The 24,047-nt window shown below is 40.5% G+C and overlaps 1 protein-coding gene across 2 annotated transcripts in view; it reads right to left on the bottom strand.

The window, feature by feature from the left end:
• Positions 1-7,459: 7,459 nt before the first annotated feature.
• Positions 7,460-24,047, bottom strand: part of IQGAP2 (IQ motif containing GTPase activating protein 2) — a 293,990-nt gene continuing 277,402 nt past the window's right edge. For both annotated transcript variants that reach the window (XM_067731039.1, XM_067731040.1), the window contains 6 exons: positions 20,038-20,125; positions 17,688-17,900; positions 15,762-15,922; positions 13,822-13,959; positions 12,662-12,770; positions 7,460-8,582 (listed from right to left, as the gene is read on the bottom strand). In XM_067731039.1, coding sequence (XP_067587140.1) covers positions 8,469-8,582; positions 12,662-12,770; positions 13,822-13,959; positions 15,762-15,922; positions 17,688-17,900; positions 20,038-20,125 — 823 coding nt within the window. In that variant the 3' untranslated portion in view covers positions 7,460-8,468. The remainder of the gene's footprint in view (positions 8,583-12,661; positions 12,771-13,821; positions 13,960-15,761; positions 15,923-17,687; positions 17,901-20,037; positions 20,126-24,047) is intronic.

The raw sequence follows: 24,047 nt of genomic DNA, 5'->3' as shown, positions 1-24,047 counted from the left end.
CAGCGGGTCTGGGAAATGGACTGAAAATTTGCATTTTTAACCAGATCCCAGGTGACGCTGAGGCTGCTGGGGACACATTTTGAAAACCACTGCTTTGAGAGGGAAAAAGAACTGGATTCCATATAGTTTGTATTGCTTTTCTTTAAATGACACAATATTTCAAGCATAGAAAACTACAGAGCCTAATATAACACCCATGGCATTTAATTATATATATATATATATATATATATATATATATATAATTGTTTAAGCTTTTTCATTTCCCTTTTCTGATTCCATTCTTTTTACCTGCCTGGAAGAGTAACTTTCTTATCCACGTTTTTGTATTTTAAGTTTAGTACATTTGTACTTCCCCTCAATTTTTTTTCTTAGTATTGTTTTGTGTGTTTTAAATATTTACATGAAGAGTAACATACTCTAAGAATACTTTTGCAGTTTGCATTTTTTTAGATTTACCTGTTTGATACCTGTATATCTAAATTTTTTAAACTATAGTATTGATATTTCCTTGTATTATATAACCACATTTTATTCTTCTAAAGGTATCTATTTTATCTGTAGTTTCGGCCTCACTTTTATTCCTAATATAACTTATTTCTACTTCTTTTCCCCCTTGATGAATCTGGCCAAAGGTTGGAAATGACCTTTTTTTTTTTTTTTTTTTTTTTTGCGGTACGCAGGCCTCTCACCGCTGTGGCCTCTCCCACTGCGGAGCACAGGCTCTGGACACGCAGGCTCAGCGGCCACAGCTCACGGGCCCAGCCGCTTCGCTGCATGTGGGATCCTCCCGGACCGGGGCACAAACCCGTGTCCCCTGCATCAGCAGGCGGACTCTCAACCACTGTGCCACCAGGGAAGCTCCAGAAATGACCATTTTTTAATGCCCATCTTTTTGTTTTGTTGCTTTTATTGCTTAATTTTAGTGTCCTTAATTTTCACACAGGCTTTAAAAATTTTCCTTCTTTCTACTTTCTTTGGATTTACTCTTAATTATCCTAACCTTTTGAACTGATCGCTTAGCTTAGCTTTCACTTCTTCTCCCTGAAATGACCGCTTTGGCTACATTTTGCAAGTTTTGATATGTTCAAATATGCAATTCAGGCCTAAATATTTTGTCAACTTCATTCTATCTTCTTCCATCCGTAAGTTATTGGAAGTTTTGACTGGCTTTTTTGTGATTAATTTCCAGTTTTGTGTTATGGTCTGTTGGTGATGTTCTGTTTTCTCTACAAAAGTTCCTGTAATATTTGTGTGCTGTTTAGGGCTTCTTGAAAAAAATATCAATCTCTCTACTTCTTTTGTTCCATGTTACCCATACCAAAACCTTTTTTGTTCCTGGTTTTAGAGCAAATACGTGCAGGTTCCCTGGAGTAGAAAATTGACCCAGCCTGAGATGGCTACCTCACATATTAATATCCCTTGGAAATGAAATCTCATCATTGCAGCGTCATTCATATTGGAACCACTTAATATTGGTTCCCTGTTTTCATTTCCTGTTTGAACTTGTCTGGCACCAAAATGAGTCACTAGCTATCCTCTCATAGTGTGTTTGGTATTTAGTAGTGTTTTAAAACAAATGTACTATCCAAATGGTGAAAGTTTTAATCCCAAGATCCTATGAAAGCAGTTTTGTTTAAACCCATTAGATGACTTACCTGCTTCAGCTATTCCAGTTACTCCTCCCCTGATTGAAGCGCTCTGAGGACAACACTATATCCCAAAAACTTGCCTTAATAATTTCATTTTGGAAGCTAACGGTGGTGATATCCAGGCTTCTACGAAATGAAATCAAGCTGTATGCAAATTAGGTGTGCGATTCTCCAGATTTTGTGCAGATATCTCTATAGTTTTTTTTAAAATAAATTTATTTATTTAATTTATTTTTTGGCCGCATTGGGTCTTCGTTGCTGCGCTTTCTCTAGTTGCGGTGAGCGGGGTCTACTCTTTGTTGCGGTGCGTGGGCTTCTCATTGCGGTGGATTCCCTTTGTTTCAGAGCACGGGCTCTAGGCACACGGGCTCAGTAGTTGTGGCTCGCAGGCTCTAGAGCGCAGGCTCAGTAGTTGTGGCGCACGGGCTTAGTTGCTCCGAGGCATGTGGGATCTTCCCGGACCAGGGCTCAAACCCGTATCCCCTGCACCGGCAGGCGGATTCTTAACCACTGTGCCACCAGGGAAGCCCCTCTACATTTGTTTTTAAAGCAAACAGTAGATCTGTAATCATGGTACAAGCTAACCAACGGAAGTCCCGTTTCTACCTTTTGTTGATACAAACCTGCATTGGTATTTTGGGTTTAGAAGTAAAGTTAATCTTTTATAATAGGTCAACAATGCATTTCCACTAATTATACCATGGACAGAATGGTAGACTATCCCTGTGGTTTGGGGTGCTCGTAAAGGTCAAATTCAGTATCTGTTAAAAAGCAAACAATAGAAACTTGTTCAAGTTATATAAGGTGAACTCAATATCTTTCACTTCTCATATCTGTTCATTTCCCTTTTGTAGTAGTGAGGATTCTCCGGAGAAACAGAACCAATAGGATACATAGAGATGTATGTAAGAGGAGAATTATTATTGAAACTGGCTCACATGGTTATGGAAGCCAAGAAGTCCCACCATGAGCTGCTGTCTGAAAGCTGGTGACCAGGAAAGCAGTGGTATAATTCAATGAGTCCAAAGGCCTGAGAACCAGGGGAAGTGATGGTATAGCTCCCAGTCTGAGACTGAAGGCCCGAGAACTGGGGGGCTACTGGTGTTAAGTCCCAGAGTCTGAAGGCTTGAGAACGAGGAGCTCTGATGTCGCAGAGTAGGAGAAGACAGATGTTCCAGCTCAAGAAGAGAGAAAGAGAATTCCCCCTGCCTGCACCTTTTTGTTCTTTTTGGGCCCTCAACAGATTGGATGATGGTTGTGCACATTGGTAAGGGTAATCTTTACTCAGTGTGCAGATTCAAATGCTTATCTACTCTGGAAATACCCTCACAGATATACTCAGAAATAGTATCTTATTAGCTATCTGGGCATCCCTTTGCCAGGTCATGTTGACACATAAAATTAACCATCACACCTTCCAATATATTTTAGCTAAGAGATGTTATACTCTGAGGAAACAACAGTGAGGCAACCTAGACAATCTGTATGCACTATTTTATTTGAAGAGAGCATTTGCACTGTTAAACTGAGATAATCAGTAACTGTCCCATGTATACAAGGGCCAAAAGCCATACTGGGACTCCTGAGAGGTGGTGGCGGTCTCTCTCCTTCTCAACCCCCTGTCAGGATCCGATGCTGGGCTTCCACCTCCCCACCATTCTCAAGGCACTGCCAGGCTCTGGACATACAGCAGTGACTGTAACAGTCTCTGTCCTCTGGAGCTTAGAGGAGACTTAGAAGGCTCTATTTTAACCTGTTACTAAGTCCTGGTTGCAGTAATAGAGGCAATGGATTTTTCAAAAAGCTGATCAGCAGTTAGACCACCCAGTACTCACCAGAATTTCTCAAAATAGAGACAGCTTCCACCATTCAGAGTTCTGTGGTTTGCCTCTTGGAATGTTGAGGAGTACCACAAACCCCTACCTAACCACAGTCCAAGTTGTAAAAATTACGTCATGAACAGCACCTCTAATTAGTGCCTGACCACACACACATACACCAACATACACAGCATGGTTCTGGTCTTTCAGTGACATAAGGGAGATGTGTGTTAAAAATCAAAATTCAGTTGAGTAGATTTGAAGATCTAATTGGCGTTATTGAAAGGTGCAAGAATCAGGCATCATCCCGTGTAACAACTAGAAAGGCCCACTGAGGGGGTTTTTATAGGCTGGTGGAGGGTGGGGAAAGAAGGTCTAAGCAGAAGAAAAGAAAGGATTTGTTTCAAGCCAGGCCATCTTCTTTTGGGGGAAGGGTACTGCAGGGGTCTTTATCGTGCAGATTAGCTCAATAGTGTTGATCCAGAAATTTAAGATTGACTGTTTTAAAGGTCACATTTCTGGGCGGGGTTAAAACTGCAATCAAGTCTTGCTTTGCTGTGATGTGGGTGGAGAGTGAGAATGAGTCCATTTTGGGCTTGTAATTTTTTTTTTTAACGTATGCCATGTCAGACAGTGATCTCACTGATTGGGTCTCCTTCTTCATCACAAACTTCCAAAATATTAAAGTATGCAAAGGCTCTCCCTCTCTTGGAGATCACTAGAGCACATTCTCTGCGAGTAGTTAGAGTCCTGTTAAGTCTTTTTTGCCTTTTTAAGTTCCAGGTGCTAAAAAGTGGAGTTCGGGGCAAGCATGGACCCCCCTCAGCGTTTCAGACCAAAAATCATTTTTGTAACAGTGGAAACATGATCAAACATACATCAAAATACAGGAGTCAGCTATGCAAAAATGAAGTTAGTGTTTCAATTGCTCCGTGTTTTAAAAAGCAAACCCAGTTTTTCCCCTTCTTCCTATGAGTAAGAAAAGCTATGAGCCCTGGGGAGGAAGCTGGTGAACGGTAGCAGAATATGCCACCCCAAAATATGCCTCCTTCTCTGGGTCACTCATTCATCCATGTCCCTTAAAGATCTCAAAAAAGAAGCGGTTGGTAATATCTTCAACAATAACCTCATCTTGGGGGTCAACGGAGAGAAAACATTTCACAGCTTTCCTCGAGGATGTTGGCATGATAGAAAGATCTTTCTCCATAAAAATAACACTCAAGCATGTCACTCAGTGCTGGAGTAAGTTAAAACGAGCCCCCCCCTTTTTTCCCCAGATAAACAAAAACTGAGACAATTTATTGTTAGCCATCTGACATACTAAAGTTCTTCAGTCTGAAAGAGAGTGACCCTAGACAGAATCCACAAAAAAGACACAGTATCAGTAAAGGTAATTTAAGACAAGCCCCTTTTTGAGAGGCTGTGAAAGGTTGGCTTTTACCTCCAAACATCTTTCCTTAATTTTGTCTCTTCCTGTACATTTCCACTAAAAGTCTTTCCTAGAGCACGAAGAAGGAAGCTTAACGTAACTCCTACCTCCTCCCAGTTCCTGTTCCTCACCTAATGCTAGCTGTAGGGTACAGGGAGGTTTATTCTCAAGGTGAAGCTTTACTGTATGTTTATTTGATTCCTTTTACAGAAGCCTGTAGTAAGGGTAATACATTAAAACACACACACACACATACGCATCTACAAACTGCTGAGACAACACTGTTTCAAGGTGTCCTATGTCAAAAATCTGTATAAGCCTGAAACAATCATCAAAGTAGCAGATTCTACTCTTTTAAAATTTGAATTTTCCAAATTCTGTCAAGCTTACCTTCAAGTTTAGTGTGCCAAATGAGCATAAGCGAACTGTTTCTGAATACGGGGTAACCTCCGTGGAAAATAAAGCCTGTTGAATGAATGAACAGAATACAAAGTATTGGAGTGAGGGGGGTCCAGCCCGAGACCCTGGATTACTGTTGTGGCAGAGACAGCTGATTGGTCCCCAGGTATCACTGTTCCCTTTCTTTACAAATAGAACCACCTCCCTCTCTACCCCTGAGTTTTAATTGGGCGCATGACTTAGCTAGGAACTTTACTTCCCAGCCTCTCTTGAAGCTAGTCATGGTCATGTAACTAAGTTTTTTTTTTTTTTTTAAATTTATGTATTTTATTTTTGGCTGTGTTGGGTCTTCGTTGCCATGCGTGGGCTTTCTCTAGCTGTGGCGAGAGGGGGCTACTCTTCTTTGCGGTGCGTGGGCTTCTCACTGCAGTGGTTTCTTGTTGTGGAGAATGGCCTCTAGGCGTGCAGGCTTCAGTAGCTGTGGCACATGGGCTCAGCAGTTGTGGCTCATGGGCTCTAGAGTGCAGGCTTAGCAGTTGTGGCACACGGTCTTAGTTGCTCCGTGGCATGTGGGATCTTCCTGGACCAGGGCTTGAACCCGTGTCCCATTGGCAGATGGATTCTTAACCACTGCGCCACCAGGGAAGCCCCATGTAACTAAGTTTTGGCCAGCAGACTGTAAACAGAAATAACATATGGAGCTTGAAACAAAATGACTTGCCCCGGACTTCTTTCCCCCTTCCTGCCAGCCAGGAATCAGTGATAAGGACAGAGCCAACTGGCCAGCTTGGATCCCTGGTAACTTGTGGGACTGCTCACCTGCCTTTGAGAAAACAAACTTCTACCTTGTGTCAGCCACAGCGTCTTGGATCTCTTGGTCCCAGCAGTTCACTCTTGAAGGGGAAAATTTGCCATCCCCACAATATGCCTCTCTGGTAGAAGGATTACTTTGAGCTGGTTATTTTTGAAAAACAGCAGATATAGAAGAAGCTCTGAAAACCAAGTAAAGTTACACTCTTTTAAAAGACATTTACGTTTATAAGGGAACTCTCCATTCGTTAAGGGTGTTTCCTTCTCTGAACAAGGAAGAGTGACTAAATCTCTAGAAACTCTTATCAGTGGAAAAGGCAGAGGCTGAAATCTGCATAACTATACCCTCATTTACTCTGCTTTGCCTGATTACCTCCCCTAACTGCTCCCCCCATCGTCTTTTGCCTTTAGCTGGAGATGGTATTTAAGGCGGTGGCTTGGGCCATTTGGGGGAGCAGGCAAAGCACAGTAAGTGAGGGTATAGTTAGGCAGATAGTTCCTGTGTGTCTCCCAGGTATATAGGAGGTATATGCATCATTAAACCTCTCTTTTTCTCCTGTTAATCTGTCTTATATTATGGGGGGGCAGTATCAGCCAAGAACTTAGAAGGGTAGAGGGAAAATTACTTTTCCTCCCCATAAACTATACCCTAAATGGCACAGTTGTAGATGTTGACCCTTAAACAGTGTGAGGGTTAGAAGCGCCACGCCCCACACACAGTCAAAAATCTGAGTATAACATATTTTTTTAAGAATTTATTTTTTATTTATTTTTGGCTGTGTTGGGTCTTCCTTGCTGCGCGCAGGCTTTCTCTAGTTGCGGTGAGCGGGGGCTACTCTTTGTTGCGGTGCGCGGGCTTCTCATTGCGGTGGCTTCTCTTGCTGCGGAGCACGGGCTTAGTTGCTCCGCAGCATGTGGGATCTTCCCGGACCAGGGCTAGAACCCGTGTCCACTGCACTGGCAGGCGGATTCTTAACCATTGCGCCACCAGGGAAGTCCTGATTGTAACTTTTGACTCTCCTAAAACTTAACTACTAATAGCCTACTGTTGACCTAAAGTCTTAACCAATAACCAAAATAACCATATATTTTGTATGTTATATGTACTACGTACTGTATTCTTACAATAAAGTAAGCTAGAGAAAAGAAAAGGTTATTAAGAAAATCATAAGGAGAATACATTTACAGTACTGCACTGTATTTATCAATCCTGTAAGTTTATGTCATCTGTTTATAAAACAAATCTGCCAGTACCTACATTAATATTGTCTTATATGATATAAAACACTGTAGATGTTATACATATTATTAACACCAGATATCAAAAATAAAAAGATGTGGAAAAGAAATTCATGGTTTTTTTACAGTTCTTTATTGAAAAAAATTCATGTGTAAGTAGACCCATACAGATCAAACCCATGTTGTTCAAGGGTCAACTGTACTTCTTTTCCCCCAAAGTCCCACCAAGAACCTTCTCCTACCCACTAAATGATTTGGATTTATTCAGACAGAAGTCAAATTAATGTAATTCAGTAACATTTATTTTACATAAAACAATTTTCAAAGAATACATTTAAAAACCATCCAGATACTGATTTTATTGCATTAAAAAAAATTGAGAGGCACAATTGAAATATTCAAATAAATTGTGAGGGGTGGAGGTGGGGTGAGGCCTACGATCTCTATCCACCTTGTTCCTTAGTCACTGAGAGGCTCTGGGTCCAAGAGTCTCTACCATGAGGCAGTAGTGCACTTCATTAAGTAGGAATAAATCACATAAAATATATACTTTTATACAGAAAGTGTTATTGTACTGTCACTTTCAATTACTTATAAAAACTTCACTTTGAATTGCACAAAAGTTTTCTTTAAAATCGATAACTCCCAGAAGGTGGGGCTTAGAACCAAGTATCTCTCTAAATAATTCATTACAAATAATTCAGGTTCCATTTCTCCACAGATCAAAAAAAAAATCTATGAAGACTTACAGTATTCAAATGGGACATTTAAAAATTTTTTTATAGGAAAATAGGTTTACACATTTGTCCCTAATCAGCTAAAGTTATTTTCTCCCTACTTTAAAACAAATCACAGAATATCCAAAGTTTTAAATCAGAGTACCTGCACCACAGTATAATGTGGCAGTGTTTACGTTAATTCATTTTGTGTATCATTCTACTGCAGTATCAGATTATCAAAAAGGCACATGGGTACATTCTTCGGAACGGTTTTGGTCTTTAAAACAAAAAAATCACACGTTTATAAGCAGTAATTTCAATCATGTTTAAAAACAAAAATACTAAACAGATTCATTTCCTAATCCAGGTGATACAGAATCCATGAGTTTCTTCAGGCACTTCACTTCCCATAGAATTTCTTGTTCAGCAGGTATATGAGAAGGTTTACATTCACTTTAACCTTATCAAACATTTTCATCACAGCTACTCCTTCATACTGCATCTGAAGTAAATCCTGAAATTGTAAGGAACATCAATCACACCTCCAATTTGACATTCCCAAATTTAAAACACATTCTAGAAGACTGTTGACAACAATAAGATTCGGTTGACCTAAGGACCTCGGTGGGGATTCTTACACTTCAGTGTGCATTAGAATCACCTGGTTTAAAAACACAGGCCAGTTAAAACAGATTGCTGGGTCCTACCCCCAGGAATCTCTGATTCTGGATCTCTGGGGTGGGTCCCAAGAACTTGCATTTTAACAGGTTCCCAAGGGATGATGATATTGTTGGTCTGGGTGCCATAGTTTGAGAATCACTCACCTCGATGAAAGAAAACAGATTTTTAGAATTGATAAGGACTTTACGAGAGAAAACCATTACCGTTAATATTAGACATAGAATTAAAAGTTTAATTATAATTGAGAAACTCAAGACACAAATGTTACAGCAAGATGAGGTATATCCTTTAGAAGAGCCAGGGTTTTCTAAGGTGGAGTGACATTTATTTTACTCCTATTTTTATTTTTTCCTCATTTCTTAAGCATGTACATTTTCTATGTATTTTATAAAGTAGATTTTGAGTAAAGTGCCAAGAGCATGTATACTTTATAAATAAATAAATATAGAGAAATACGGAGAAATGCTCTATTTACTGAGGAAAACTGTGAGAGTGAAATTTGGAGACCACTGTACAAAGCAACTCGTTCCGATCTAGACTACTTCTGTCCCTGTATTCTGTTCCTCATTCTCAAGTAAGTTTATCATTCTGTTTCATTGCTGCTGTATAAACAAAGAAAAATTAATAAAATTTCCTTCGTTTATAAGTTAATAACTGGCTCACACCAGCCAAATGCATGAGACTAAGCAGTAACATTTTACAACAACACAGGACAGGGGGGCTTTCCCAGATAGAAGATATCATTCCTGAACTGCCCTAGACTCATACCCGGGTCTCATTTTCCTGCTTCTAGCTCTGGAAATTTCTTGTTTCTCAATGATAATGCCTTGTGTCCATAACAAGCAAGGCCACCTGCAGAAGGTGGAGTCTTCTTTGAGAGAAGGGCTCTTGCCGGCTTCCTGCTCTACTTTCTCAATTATCTCCAACTGCACTCAACTAAACCCCTCCATTATTTAGATATGCTTCTGGGATGGAAATTCCATAGGGAAGTGAAGTTCTTTCATCAAGAATGGTTTTGCCTATTAAAGCGTAGCGGAGATTCACTTTTCCTTTGGGAAAGGCGACATCTGTCAAAGAGTCTTGGAAAAGAACGAAACCAATATGGTTAAATTGAGAAGGAATCACGTATGGAGGGGAATTAGCTGGGCCCCCCATGGGGAACAGAGGAACTCTGATTGTACTTGTGGTTGAAAGACCAGATTTTAGTCTTATCTCCACTATTTGCTATCTTACAACCTTGCAACATCATATAACTTTTCTGAGGTTCTGTTTCCTTGTGTGTAAATTGGGGCTGACACTGCCAACCCCATAGGTGTGTTATTGGGCATATGAGATCAAGAAGTCTGCAAACACTTTGTAAGCCACTCTCGTCTGGTCAGGAACAACTGGAATCCTGTGAGAGAGGCAGCAGTGTAGAGAGATGAAGAGTTTGGATTCCAGCGGCCCTTCCATAACGTGCTCTCTGAATCCCAGTTCTTCATCTGGGAAAGGAAGAATACCAAGACTGCAGCCCTCCATAAACACTGGCCATTGTTTATATAAGCAGAATATCTTCACGTAACTCACACCTTCCTGTTATGTATATGGCTACAGGCTATAATTAGGATATCATCTTTAGGAACTGAGGAAAGAGTGGCCTGTAGAAAACCTAGAAGCATAATGTTAGAAGAAATCTCCCTTTTTGTCCTCTTAGAAACAAAGTCCTTGACTCCCACTGAAGACTGGGCCGTCACATTTCTCTTTGGTAATTTGTTTCATATTAGAATTGTCTGAAAGCCATAAATTGTGTGAAAAGATAAGTCTGACTTTATGTCTGACAGCTATTATATGCAGGGCTGGCTCTGTGGGCATTCGACCTGTGCATGGTCCCATGATTAGAAGAAGGGCCCTGCACTTAGTTTAATGCTCTGCTGTCATCATCTTGAAATTCTCACCAATTTCGAGTAAGGGGCTCTGCATTTTCATTTTGCACTGAGCCCTGCAAATTATGTAGCTGGTCCTGATGATATGTCAATGACTGAAAAAAATCTGGAGCATAATAGCCACCTGCACACAGCTAAGGAGTAACAGTTTACAATTGTGTCTAAACGAATGGTGTGAACAGCTAATCCTCCTATGAAACTTTTAACAAAGGAGCAAGTGAAGCTTGGTGTTTGCATAGTGTTAAAAGGAAGTCCTGTGGAATTCCTGAGACCTCTCGAAACAGGTGTCTCCTGGTCACTTGTGATTCATCTGTTGTTGAGTTGATGTTTATTGGGCTTGGATCATTTCCTTCTTGGCAATCACATGATACGTTTTTGCTACAGAAGAATCACTAACCAAGGCATATCACCACAAGCACACTCTTTTCTCTTCCCATATTTATCTAAGTATTCCACAGAGTAACTCAAGACTTTCAGTTCAATTTTTAGATGGATACATTTAGTGACATTTAAAATAAACAAGAAAATAATACCGTTAAGTATACTTTTCATAATTACATAATATCTTCAATTTTCTCTCTTAACTCTAATTTACTCCATTATCTCAGTGTCTTTTTAAAACCCATTTAGCTCTCATTTTTTTTTTTTTTTTAGCCTTATAAGGAATGCTAGACAGAAAAGAAGGGCCCTGTGTATTTTGTCCCATGGGTTAGGGGTGGAGGTGTAACTCCACGGATCTCAGCCACAGGCTAGGGAGGCAGTGAGGCTGGAACTTACACCATTCCCAGTGGCTTATCATGATGTTCCATGTAGATACACGCAGAATACCTGGGAACAGTTTTACAAGTAGTTGGGGGCCCAGGTAAATAGGTGCTATTTCCATTTAAAAACTCAATCATATCAAAAAAGAAAACTCAATCACAGCTCTAAACTGATTCTGTGCAAGAATTAAGTTGGGAGGAGATAAACATTTACTTGCACCCTCCCTCCTTTTTTTTTGGTGGCACATAAACTGTTTTCTGTTTCTGCTCAAGTATATTTGGCTTAAATGTGGTTCTTATGAGAAAATAGCAGTAATTCTGACTGCAAACACCATTTTTCTATTTACAGATATCGGTTTTGCACAATGTCTTTCTTTCTTGTGATCCCACAAGACAAAGGAATTTTGTCCCACAAAAACAAAGAAATTTAAGAAACTGCTGCAAAAATAATTCTAGGAAGGAGAAAGGGAAGAAGGAGAAATGAGATCCAGAAAGTTCCAATCCTGGGTATATGCTATCTTAGGAAGAAATGCAATTTCCTAAGAAAAGGAAACTTTCCTACCTTTACTTAATAGCTCTGAATACTTTTACATATGTTATTCTTTTCTCTAAGCTTCAAAATGAAAACATAGCTTAGAAAAACTCACTGCTATGGTTTACCATTTAAAAGCAGTTTAAGTTCCAATAATTTGGAAAATCATAGCTTTAAAAAAATCATCAACACAAAGTAATACTGGCAAATAAGGCTGGCATTGGTCTCCTGTTAAATTTCATTGTTGTCATGAAGAATGCAAGCCAGGGGCTTCCCTGGTGGCACAGTGGTTAAGAATCCGCCTGCCAATGCAGGGGACATGGGTTCGAGCCCTGGTCCGGGAAGATGCCAAATGCCGCGGAGCAACTAACCTCGTGCGCCACAACTACTGAGCCTGCGCTCTAGAGCCCGTGAGCCACAACTACCGAGCCCACGTGCCACAACTACTGAAGCCTGCACACCTAGAGCCCATGCTCTTCAGCAAGAAAAGCCACCGCAATGAGAAGCGCGCGCACTGCAACGAAGAGTAGCCCCCGCTCGCCGCAGTTAGAGAAAGCCCGCGCGCAGGAACGAAGACCCAATGCAGCCAAAAAAAAAAAAAAAATTAAAAAAAAAAAAAAAAAAGAATGCCAGCCAGGGAAGCCAAGAAGGACCCCCACTATAAAACTCACCCCAACCTGCAGGAATCCCAGCTTACCTGAATATTGAGCTGCACCTTTTCCATCTCAACACCCAGGAATTTTGATCTGACATCAAAGATGCCCACATCTTCAGTAGATGAGATATCAAATGTAACATTTTTAAACCTAGTGAAGAAAGGACCATTCACACATGTGGAACTGCAAATATACGCTTAAGGCTGAAACAAATGAATGGACCCTAAGTTACCATTCCTAGTGAACAGCCTGCTGGGAAAATTCTAAGGAAGTTACCCCAAATCTCCCACCATCAGTCCAGTTTGGCTCACTGGAAATATGGCTCGTGTTGAGATCTGCAGCCCACGGAGCACTGAAGTAGGTGCTTTGTTACAAGAGAAATGCAAAATATTGTCCTTGCTCTTAAAGAGCATAATATACAGTTGAAATTATATGAGATTCACAGAACTATAAATGTTGAGTTTTACTGCTGACAGGCCAGTTGAGCATGTTAGACGATTAGTTTTACAGCAACTTCAAAGGGGAAGAAGCATTTTCTCTGAGTTGGTCTCCGTCAAGAGAAAGTTGGATGGGATAAATGCAAGAGAAGCCAGGCCTTGGAGGAAGCCGGAGTTACAGAGGAGTACACACAGTGAGTCTGGCGTCCTCCAATGGAAAAGGAAGTGATGGAGCACAGGACTTATGGTCCTTTTAAAATGGCAAACCCATTAGTGCCTGGTGTGGGGCTCGGAGGAGGGTTTCTCCTCCACCTCAAATACACACAGTAGTAGCACACTGCTGGAGTGGCTCTGACCCAGGCATCAGCACACAGCTTTCAAATCAGAGAGGTATCGTTTTGCAATTGTAAACAACACTCACTGAGCTAGACCAAAAGGCAGCTTTTCTTTTCTCACTGCTATGACTCAGTTCTTTTGGAGGGAGAGGCGAAGCTGGCAAATCCCAACACACTGGCTAAGCCACGGGAAGCACAATCACTCGATCAGCACTTAGTCTGACCAGCAGCATCAGACGCTCCAGGCCTTATGGGAAGACTAGAGATTACAATACACGTGTTTTCTCCTGTCATCTGTAAGCAAGGGGAAGCCCTGACAGACCAAGTGAAGCCTTCTTCAAAGGCCACAGGAAACTGAAGTGGGAGTCAGATTTGACGGGAGGGATGGGAGGGCGGGTGTGCTTTGTGCCGATTTTTGGTGCCACTCACTGGTTTATCTGAAGATCGTCTACGCCCAGGAGGACACCCTTCTCATGCAGCTTTGCTGCGGTGTACCTCACCGGCTTCGCTCGCTTTGTCCCTTTGGGTTCTCCTTTTCCATCAAGTTTAATTGATCTCCGAGTATTTCTGACAAAATAAGAACAGACCGTCCGTTGTGAAGATGGCAAACTCAGAAGTTCCTGACAGCGCAATACCCAGCACAGAGGGCACACCACTGTCCACACCTGGCCCCCACTATATGGAACCTGGGCAACTTTGTATTGTGTGATAGTAGGTGACAACCTTCCCGGTGCAGTGCCATCTCACTACTGAACAGTTTAAGGAAAAGCTATTTTCGATGCGACTCAAGTTTGAATTACAGACTAATATGTTTCATAAAACTTGTACTTTGCTGTCTCAGGCATACTGAACCATGTGGCTCGATTAAGTAATTTCACAAGCAGCTTAGGTGTCATAACATAAACTGCGTACACACTCTGAAAGAAAGGTATCACTAGGAGTGCTTTAATTTATTTAACAAATAGGACATGGCCATCCCTGTTCCAAGTGCTTTTTAAATACTGCCTCACATTCACAAAATTAACCTTGCCATAGTGTTCTGAAATAAATTCCTTTTTGCTGTATCATTTCATTTAGCTCTCATAACAACACTTGTAAGGCTGGTACTCCCAATTCCCTCTTAGAGATGAGAAAATTGAGGCTTCAGAGATCACTGGACTGGTTGAAGATCACACAATGTAAGAGAGAAGCCCAATCTAGCTCACCTGACTGCAGAGGTTGTAAAATACCTTGTCGTAGTTGCAATAAATACGTAAAGAAAACCCCTGACAAGCTTATTTCTACTAAATATTAGCTTTACCAACTTTTTTCCTCCCAGGAATAGCATAAAAGTAATTTACAGGCTGCAAGCAAATGAATTAAAATTCAGAACTAGTGCGGCACAGATAAATGAGATTGAAATTTGGTTATATTCCTTCATCAAATCTATGATTAATGTAATTGATTTTTCCATATAGCACCATTTCCTAGTGTCAATTTGACTACAAGGGTTACATAAAAATACTGAATTATGTATTTAAATGGGTAATTAAAATTTGATTAACATTGACCTTAGTCTATTGATAAGAGCAATTATGAGCAAAGAATACTCATTAAAAGTAGCTATATTGGGCTTCCCTGGTGGTGCAGTGGTTGAGAGTCCGCCTGCCGATGCAGGGGACACGGGTTCATGCCCCGGTCCGGGAAGATCCCACATGCCGCGGAGCGGCTGGGCCCGTGAGCCATGGCCGCTGAGCCTGCGCGTCCGGAGCCTGTGCTCCGCAACGGGAGAGGCCACAACAGTGAGAGGCCCGCGTGCCGCAAAAAGAAAAAAAAAAAAAAAAAAAAAGTAGCTATATTGTGAAAAGAAATCTATGATATGTATGCTAATGGGTAATAGAGAACTGACAAATTTTGTCTTTTGTGTAAATAATTTTTAAAAACCAGTAAGTAATTGAAAATCATTGAGCTGTGCTGTGCAATAGCTAATACCTGGTGTTGCCTCACATTTTCAAGTATATAAAAACTGTTCATTGTTAACATCCCCAAGGGTAGCTTTTTTTTTTTTAAATAATAGTGTTTAAAACACACCTTTGACTAAAAACGAAGGAATAATGAAAGTGCTTCCCGAAGTGTTTAAAGCTACTTGTTTGAAACACAACAGGGTAAACTACTTTAATGCCAATGTTAATTGAGAAGTAACATGTTTCTAAATTCACTCCTGACTTCTTAGCTCACAGTGGCAAATCATAAAATTGAGATTCTAGTTTTTGGTTATATAATAAAGCAAAAGTTTGCTAGCACACCCAACCCGACAGCCCAGGATTGTAAAAGAATGGATACCCCATATATATCATGACATTACAAAAGAATACATGATTTCAGCTTACTTTCTTTTTAAGTTGTCTAAACAAGTCTTTATGTAGGTGTCATAATAATTAATTTGCTCTTCATAAAATGCTGCCTTCTTGTTAAGTGCATTCAGGGTCTGTTGAAGTTTTTCCAATTCAGCTTTTCGAAGCTGACGATGGATTCTTTGATTTCGAATATCCTAAAATAACAAGGAAAGGCCATGGTATGAGATTTAAGCAGGAGTTTGCTTTATGATACTGCCCATTTGGGACAAGAAGAATATCTAGTACTAAATCACTATTTGTGACTGTTGTAGTTTATTTTAGTCACCTCATTTTAAACTCTCAACACCAAAATGTTCCCTTTTTACTTTAGAACTGGGAGTGTCTGTATTTCATTTTAAGAGAGGTGCTAAGGTTGATGAAAAAGCAGAGAAGCAATTTTAGATTAATTGTATAAGGAGAAATAGTGTTTTTAAAAGGGCACAAGGAAGACTTTAGCAGGAGAAAATTTCTTCAGAATATTTTGAACATTCTACTTTGAAGAATACTTTACCCTGAAAAGGGTTACATTTCATCATTACATTCATTTTCTTTTTTTTTTGGCCGCCCCATGTGGCTTATGGGAATCTCAGTTTCCTGACCAGGGATCAAACCTGGGCCCTTGGCAATGAAAGTGCAGAGTCCTAACCACTGGACTGCCAGGGAATCCCCTATTTTAGAAATTAAAAAAACAATACACTTTTTAATCTGAAAAATATTTCTCAAGATTTGCAAAAACAACTGGGGTCTCAAGACTGATTGAAAAAATTCAACATGGATAACTATTACTTGGATTTAAATAGAGTTCCTAGAACATAAAGTTGACCAAGCTGCTTACAGCTTGAGATACGTTATATTTAATCTTACACACACATAATTCTTTTTTTTTGTAATTCTAATTGGTAAATTAAAAAAATGTTTCATTTAAGAAAATGGTGCCTGTTTAATACTATTTTTCCTTTGTGGACAGTGAAAAAAGATTCCTCTAGGAATCCAAAGACAGACAAACACATCCTTCTTGAGTAAAAATTCTTCATTAAGTAGAATATTTTGGGGGATGCCTTCATGATAGCTTTTTGCTTTTTCCAAGACAAAAGCATCAATTTCTCTACTACACATTCCCTAAGAGACATATTTTCCACCCCAGAGCTATAGAAAAAAACATTACTGCCAGGACTGACCATAACTTTCCGAGGAAGAATGAAGCTGAGTGCATTTCCCTCCCAGAAGTTAAGAAAATTTATTTTTTTTCTGATCATGTAACTGTCCTTAACCTCCAGACCCATTTTAATTTGCATGTTTGGATAAAAAGAATGAAAAAAAATTTTTTTAACCCAAAATATATACTTCCTTATCTTTGGCAAACAGATCTAGCCTTTTCCTGTGATGTTTCCTTGCACTAATTTGATATCCTTTTCTCAGGAAGTTTCTCAACTGTCAAAATATGGGAGGAGAAAACAGAAACTAACTTTTAAGTCTGAACTGCATTCAGGCTAAACTGCTTAGAGGAAAATTCTCAGGGACACAGAGGTACCATCTCAGTGGCAGGTCCCATGGGCAACTGGGTTATATGACAACTAACAACTCAAGAGAGAACTCTCCTAAAAGTGTCACTTTTAAAACTAGTACGTATTGTTTAAAGCAATTTGTTTAAAGCAATCGATGAAACTTGTCTATTACATTTCCTAAGCATTTACGTCTGGTGTGTTTCAACTCTTCTAATGACTTGGGGGAGTTGTGATTATTCTCTATGAAAAGTCATCAACTTCTCTGAAACCTTAAAAAATCTGTAATATTGAGGAGGACAGGAACCATATGTATATAACTATGAATTCCTCATGTCACCTCAGAGTCCCAGCATGTGTGTGACCAATGATTAACACATCTGCTAAGCAAAGGAGAAAGAATACTCTTTCCAGCAACCTTGGCAATCTCATTGAGAATGTCTTGGTATTTATTTTTGGATGACACATGTCCAGTCTGTTCCAATGTCCGAAGATTCCTCTGGATTTTCCTCTTCTTCTGCTCAAGGGGCAGCTGTGCATCTTCAACCATAGACTGGCTATGCTTCATGTCTTCGGGAGTCCTGGAATCTAAAACTGCACGGCTCACCATGTCTGCGGCATGATCTAGCTCCTGGAAAGGGAATATCAAGATGTTGACTTATCTCTGATGCCCTAATCTCAGATTCAGAAGCTGTATAAGGCAAGTTAATATCAAAATGAAAGAGGTCCTCGAGCCAAGGTCCAGAGACAGAATTACAATACGTTCTTCATGGGTTTTGAAGTAGGTCTTTGGGAAGGAATTACTTTGTTTTTCTGAGAAACATAGCAGTGGTGGCAGGCCTACTTTTAACGAAATTCTAAATAGCTACTTTATTGCTAAGATGACAAGTTACCTTAGTAATGGACAGATTATGAGGGATAACTGACATTTTATAATTCTCTGGATGGAAAGATATCAGTTTTGGATACGATAGTCCAGATGAGGAAACTAAAACTAGACTATCCACTAAAACGTGGCCATGAGAACCCTGAACTAAACTCTAACATCAGCCATATTTACAGAGATTCATAAGCTGTAAAGGCTTTGTTCTGGTAAGGGAATCATTCTCAAACTTCCGACTCTGAAAAACCTGCAGGGTTTCTTTGAACCAAAGGAAATTAAGAGTATTCTAGCACGAAATAAGTTTCCAAATAAATGATAAGTAAATAAATGAATCAAGACAGTTTGGATAGTTTGTTCAAAAAACCAGTAATAACAAGAGACTGGTGATCTTCCCACGTCACAATCAGACAACTGATTGACACTGCAGACAAAGTCTAAGAATATAAATGACAGATCAACTTTATGTGCACAGTAACAGTAAACCAGGTCAGCAGTAAACAGTAACAGTAGCAGCCAATATCGTTGAGAACTTAATATGTATCAGATATTATTCTACCCACTTAACATGTTTTAACTGAGTTATTCCTGAATTGGGTACTATTATTATTATTCCCTTTTTGCAGTTGAGGAAATCAAGGCATAGAAATATTTCTAAGTGCCTAGAGTTACAGAGCTAGGAGTTACAGAGCTATACTTGATCTCGGAGGTCTTCACTCTTAGTGATTAAGCTACATTTGGGGAAAAATAAAATATTCATTAAGAATTAAAATTCTCATACTCAGTAAAATATTCTACCCACCTTGTTTAAAAATATTCACACGTTAACAAACATCAGATAACTTGACATTATATATATATATATACTTTTATTAAAAATTGTGACAGAATGATTTCTTGGCAACCAATTAAATTAAGAATGATTCAGGAAATTACATGTAGCCCAGCTAAGAGTAACTAAATAGATAATTTTGTTAGCGTTTGTTTAGGGAGTGGCAATTATCGAAACTAAAGCAATATCACTGAAATTAATTCAGAACAAACTAAATAATGATGCATTTTCAAGGATGCTGATAAAAGGATTATTGCAAGATTGTTATTAAAGTTTAATAAACTTCAGTTATTTACACCAGGATAATGGTGCTCTGACCTAATGGACTCAAGACGTTTGCTTCCGAAGCATTTGGAAAACAGTTTTAATGTGTGGGACATTTCTTCATTTCTTCAAGTTAGCAAAAACATAAAATATGAAAGGTATTTTTCTGTATCCTGTCGACCAGAACAATCTCTTAAGTGACTTATTTGCCCATCCACTGCAATGAATACAGTCTTCTTTTTTTTTTTTTTTTTTTTTTTTTGCGGTACGCGGGCCTCTCACTGTTGTGGCCTCTCCCGTTGCGGAGCACAGGCTCCGGATGCGCGGGCTCAGTGGCCATGGCTCACGGGCCCAGCCGCTCCGCGGCATGTGGGATCTTCCCGGACTGGGTCAAGAACCCGTGTCCCCTGCATCGGCAGGCGGACTCTCAACCGCTGCGCCACCAGGGAAGCCCAGTCTTCATTTTTAAGTAGTCCATTCTTCTTTTCCTTTGTTTCCTACACTCACTGTTCAAAGTTTACAATGAACATTCAGAGGCTTTGAAAGACCCAGCACTATCTTCCTAGTCTAGGACAAAATTATTCAGCATAAATTCAGTGCTGCATTTTTCTATTTCATTACACTGATATTCCATGGATTTTACATATAGCTGAACTCGGTTGAATTCCTTACTTCCAAACCGTGTCAGATACAGTTTCTCTGAGGTAACAATAAACATTTAGCACAAAGATTTGTTAACAAAATCAACTCACATCAAAGGTACTTATTATTTTACACTCTAAGGCCAATTACCTGTTTTGTACTTGCTGGTGTCTCTAAGATTTCTGACAGTGTGCTCCCTGGTTGGTTCCGGATCACATCAATGATCAGCTTTTTGGTCCTTAGAAAATACAGAAAGGAGAGACAGGCTTTCAGACAGCAGTCCTAATGCACAAAAATCTGCTTCTCCCAAGGGAGTGAACAAGCACCTACAGAGATGAAGCCTCAAAGAGAATCACTTAAAATAAAGCCATCTCACAGAACTCCACCACATCTGCTTTAAGGCTCCCCAAAGTTTGCGAATGCTTAATAATCGAAGTCTGGGTTTTATATGCTTGATGTTGTCAGATTATAGTGTATCATGGGCACAAGTATGTCATAAGATTCCTTATCTAAGTACCTGTTCTTCTTTTTAGACCGAGACTACTTTTTGACGAGAAGGAAGGATGATTTGGCCCGTGACTGGGGAGGGTGCAGGAAAGGTCCCCCTTTCCTAACTTGAGTAACATTTAAACTTCTGAGCCTGTTGAAAACATCCTAAGCCTTTAGGAGCCAGAGAAGCTGTTAGCTTTCCTGCTCTGAGAAGGTTATGAAACACTGTGAAGGCCAGTGGGAGCCCAAGTCCTGTGTGGGCTGTGGAGGCTTTGGCTGCTGGATGACACAGCAGCCAGGAGGATGGGTGTTTGGGAGCTTCAGGTCTGGTGGCGGGACGAACCCATCGGGTGGGAGAGAACTGAAGAGCTGCTCGGTAACAACAGCTGGCAAACCCCTCTGTTAGTGCTAAAACCATCTATTTTTTCATATGTGTTCTTTAGGGTAATCAGCCACCCTTTACTAATTAAAGATCAGGTTATGGAACTATGTAAGAAGATTTTAACATAAAAGGCAAATGGTCAAGTGTGCTCCCTTTTACATAAGTGGGAACATTATTGGACATCGAGTCCCTTCAAAAAAAAAAGTGGGGGGGAACATAAACAGAAGTTGCCTTAAATTACAAACAGGTCTAACCAACAACGTCTGAAGTTTCACTCTCATTGCGTTGAACCTCAGTTCTTTCCAAGGCATTACATGGTATCACTGGATGATGAATTTCTTCCTCAACTACAGCAGAAAATGTTCACACGGCATGAAAATTGGAAAATGAAAATAAAACATCGTTTATGTTTTGAAGCATTGGGGCGACTGCTCCCAAAGGACAAGAGGAAACTTTCAAAGAGAATTCCAGATATATTATTTTTGCAAACAGGATAAAATCCAATAAACCATCTGTAACCATTATTTTTCTCCTTTCTGATTTATTTCAAGTCTGTATGAGAAGAATGATCACAACCATTTCCTCTGGCCCATGACCCTTCGCTGCTGGGGATTTACAGGCTGTCTGGGAATGCACAGAGAAATGCTCCCCCAAGAGTCAGAGGTGGGCACACAGCTCATTACAGGCATGTGGGAGACGGCCCTGTTCCTGAGGCTTAGGGAGCCAAGTATCTATCCTTTCTGTCCCACACAACTCCCTCCTCCAATCATCATTATAAATGCATTAAGCTGGAACATCGAGTTAAAAATAAAAGCTCTGGGTGATTTTAACAAATGTAAATACAGTGACTGTCTCTTATTTGAACTAATATTCTAGGAATGACTGACGATATATGCTTCCAGGAAACTCCCAGCTCGACTCTTTAGACGCTATCTGATGACCAAAATGACCAAGGTCACTCAAGTATGCCCTGCTAGGGACAAAGAATGTTTATTTGTTCAGGAGTGGCTGGAGGACAAACTGCTCACACAGCCTTTCTCTTGAAATTCTACTTTATGTCAGGCCTCTACTGGAACCACTGCCAAAGTTCTACCCCAGACATCTTACACGTAAATAACCATCCAGTTTCATGACAGGGAGTTCAGTACCTCACCCTATGGTATGCCTAATGGTTAAGAACACTGAGTCAGACAGATCTAAGGTTGAATCAGGGTTCCTGTTGCTTAGAAGGTGTGTGGACTTGTGCAAATTATAAAGTCCCTATGGTGGGTTTTTTTTTTTTTTCATTTATGTAATGGGAATCTCTCAGGACTGAATGACAGATGCACGTAAAGCCTCTCTCTAGGGTCTGACATGTGGTCAGCACTCACATGGTCACTAAAGCTGTGCTGCCCAAGATGACATCCACACTGGTCAGCAGGTGGCCAGTGGGCACTTGAGACAAGGCTGGTCCAAACTGAGATAAGCATTAAGGGCAAAACACACACCAGATCTGGAAGGCTCAGTATGAAAAAAGGAATGTACCATGTATCATTAACAATTTTTTTACACTGATTCCATATTGAAATGACAACATTTTGGATATATTGGGGTAAATAAATATAGTAGAATTAATTTCACCTGTTTCTTTTAAAAATGTGGCTTCTAGAAAATTTAAAAGTAACTGTGTGGCTGACATGAAATCTCTGTTGGCGAGCACAGCACTGGAACAGCCCATTCTTAAATGGGAAGCCCACTCTGAGAGGCCTGCCTTCCAGTACGGTCCACTCACTGGACCCAGTGAGTCACAGGACATCAGCACCGAGGGGGACCTTGGGCAACAGTCCAATCCCTGATTTTACAAATGAGTCAGCTAAGACCTAAGAGGTTCAATCATTATAGAAGGTCACAGCCTATTTTCTAGAGTGGCAGGAAACAAGTTGATTTCCCCTTCCTCCTCATCAGCCCCTCATTAACCTGCAGAGAGTGCCAGAATTGTGCCTCTTCACAATAGGAGTTAAAGAGAGTTTCCAGTCCTGCTCACATTTCAGTTTGCCAATGACTTTAAGACATGTCCCCTCCCCAACTCAATGCAAACACAATATTCTAGATATGGTCTGACCAGCATAAATCAACTGGTTCAAGCTTTGGCCCCATGGCTGTTCATATAATAGGTAAGACAGGCTGGTCAAACTCTGCCACCCTCCCTGAATTAGGAAAGTTAAGAAAAAAAGAAATACACCAGGGAGTTTCTTCATCACAGCTCTGCTCAAATCCCATGGTCAATGAATGAGACCGCCTGGTGCTTGTAAACTGGTGTGGTCCCTCAGGTTTGGCCATTGCACTCAAAGGGTGTCTGTTATCACATTCTGACCAGGACCATTCCTGAGCTTCCCTCTCTGCCATCTGCCTTACGGTGTGCCCAAGGTTGAAAAGGAATTGGTGTTTGTGGAAGCTAAAAAATACTTCCAGGGCTTCCCTGGTGGCGCAGTGGTTGAGAGTCCACCTGCCGATGCAGGGGACACAGGTTCGTGCCCCGGTCTGGGAAGACCCCACATGCCGCGGAGCGGCTGGGCCCGTGAGCCATGGCCGCTGAGCCTGCGCGTCCAGAGCCTGTGCTCCACAGCGGGAGAGGCCACAGCAGTGAGAGGCTCGCATACCGCAAAAAAAAAAAAAAAAAATTCCAATTGTTTAAAATTCTAATAACATGATTATACATTTTTATCACCAGACCTTGAATATCTCCTTAGCCATTTACTGCTCATTTACTGCCAGCTTGGACTACAAGCAAGAAAATCTTGCAACTGGGATGATGGATGCCTAAACTGAATTATGTGATAGGAAAAAAATTCTTAAGAGATGACAACTAAAGCACTCAGGCAGCTAAGTATGAATAAAAGCCATCTATAATGCCTTCTACCTACACACATACTTTCATAGAAAAGCAAGCTTAATAAAGGCCAAAAGGATCACATACTATAAGTTGAATCATAAGTTATAATGAGATAGATTTTCTTTTCTTTTTTTTTTAATTTATTATTTTTAGCTGCACTGGGTCTTTGTTGCTGTGCGCGGGCTTTCTCTAGTTGCGGCAAGCGGGGGCTACTCTTCTTTGTGGCGCATGGGCTTCTCATTGCAGTGGCTTCTCTTGTTGCAGAGCACAGGCTCTAGGCATGTGGGCTTCAGTAGTTGTGGCTCGCAGGCTTCAGTAGTTGCGGCTTGCGGGCTCTAGAGCACAGGCTCAGTAGTTGTGGCACACGGGCCTAGGTGCTCCACAGCATGTGGGATCTTCCTGGACCAGGGCTCGAAC

The sequence above is a fragment of the Pseudorca crassidens genome, chromosome 3 (assembly GCF_039906515.1).
Source record: "Pseudorca crassidens isolate mPseCra1 chromosome 3, mPseCra1.hap1, whole genome shotgun sequence".
Lineage (NCBI taxonomy): Eukaryota > Metazoa > Chordata > Mammalia > Artiodactyla > Delphinidae > Pseudorca > Pseudorca crassidens.
Note: the sequence above shows the minus strand (reverse complement) of the source record. Positions and strands in the feature narration are given on the sequence as shown.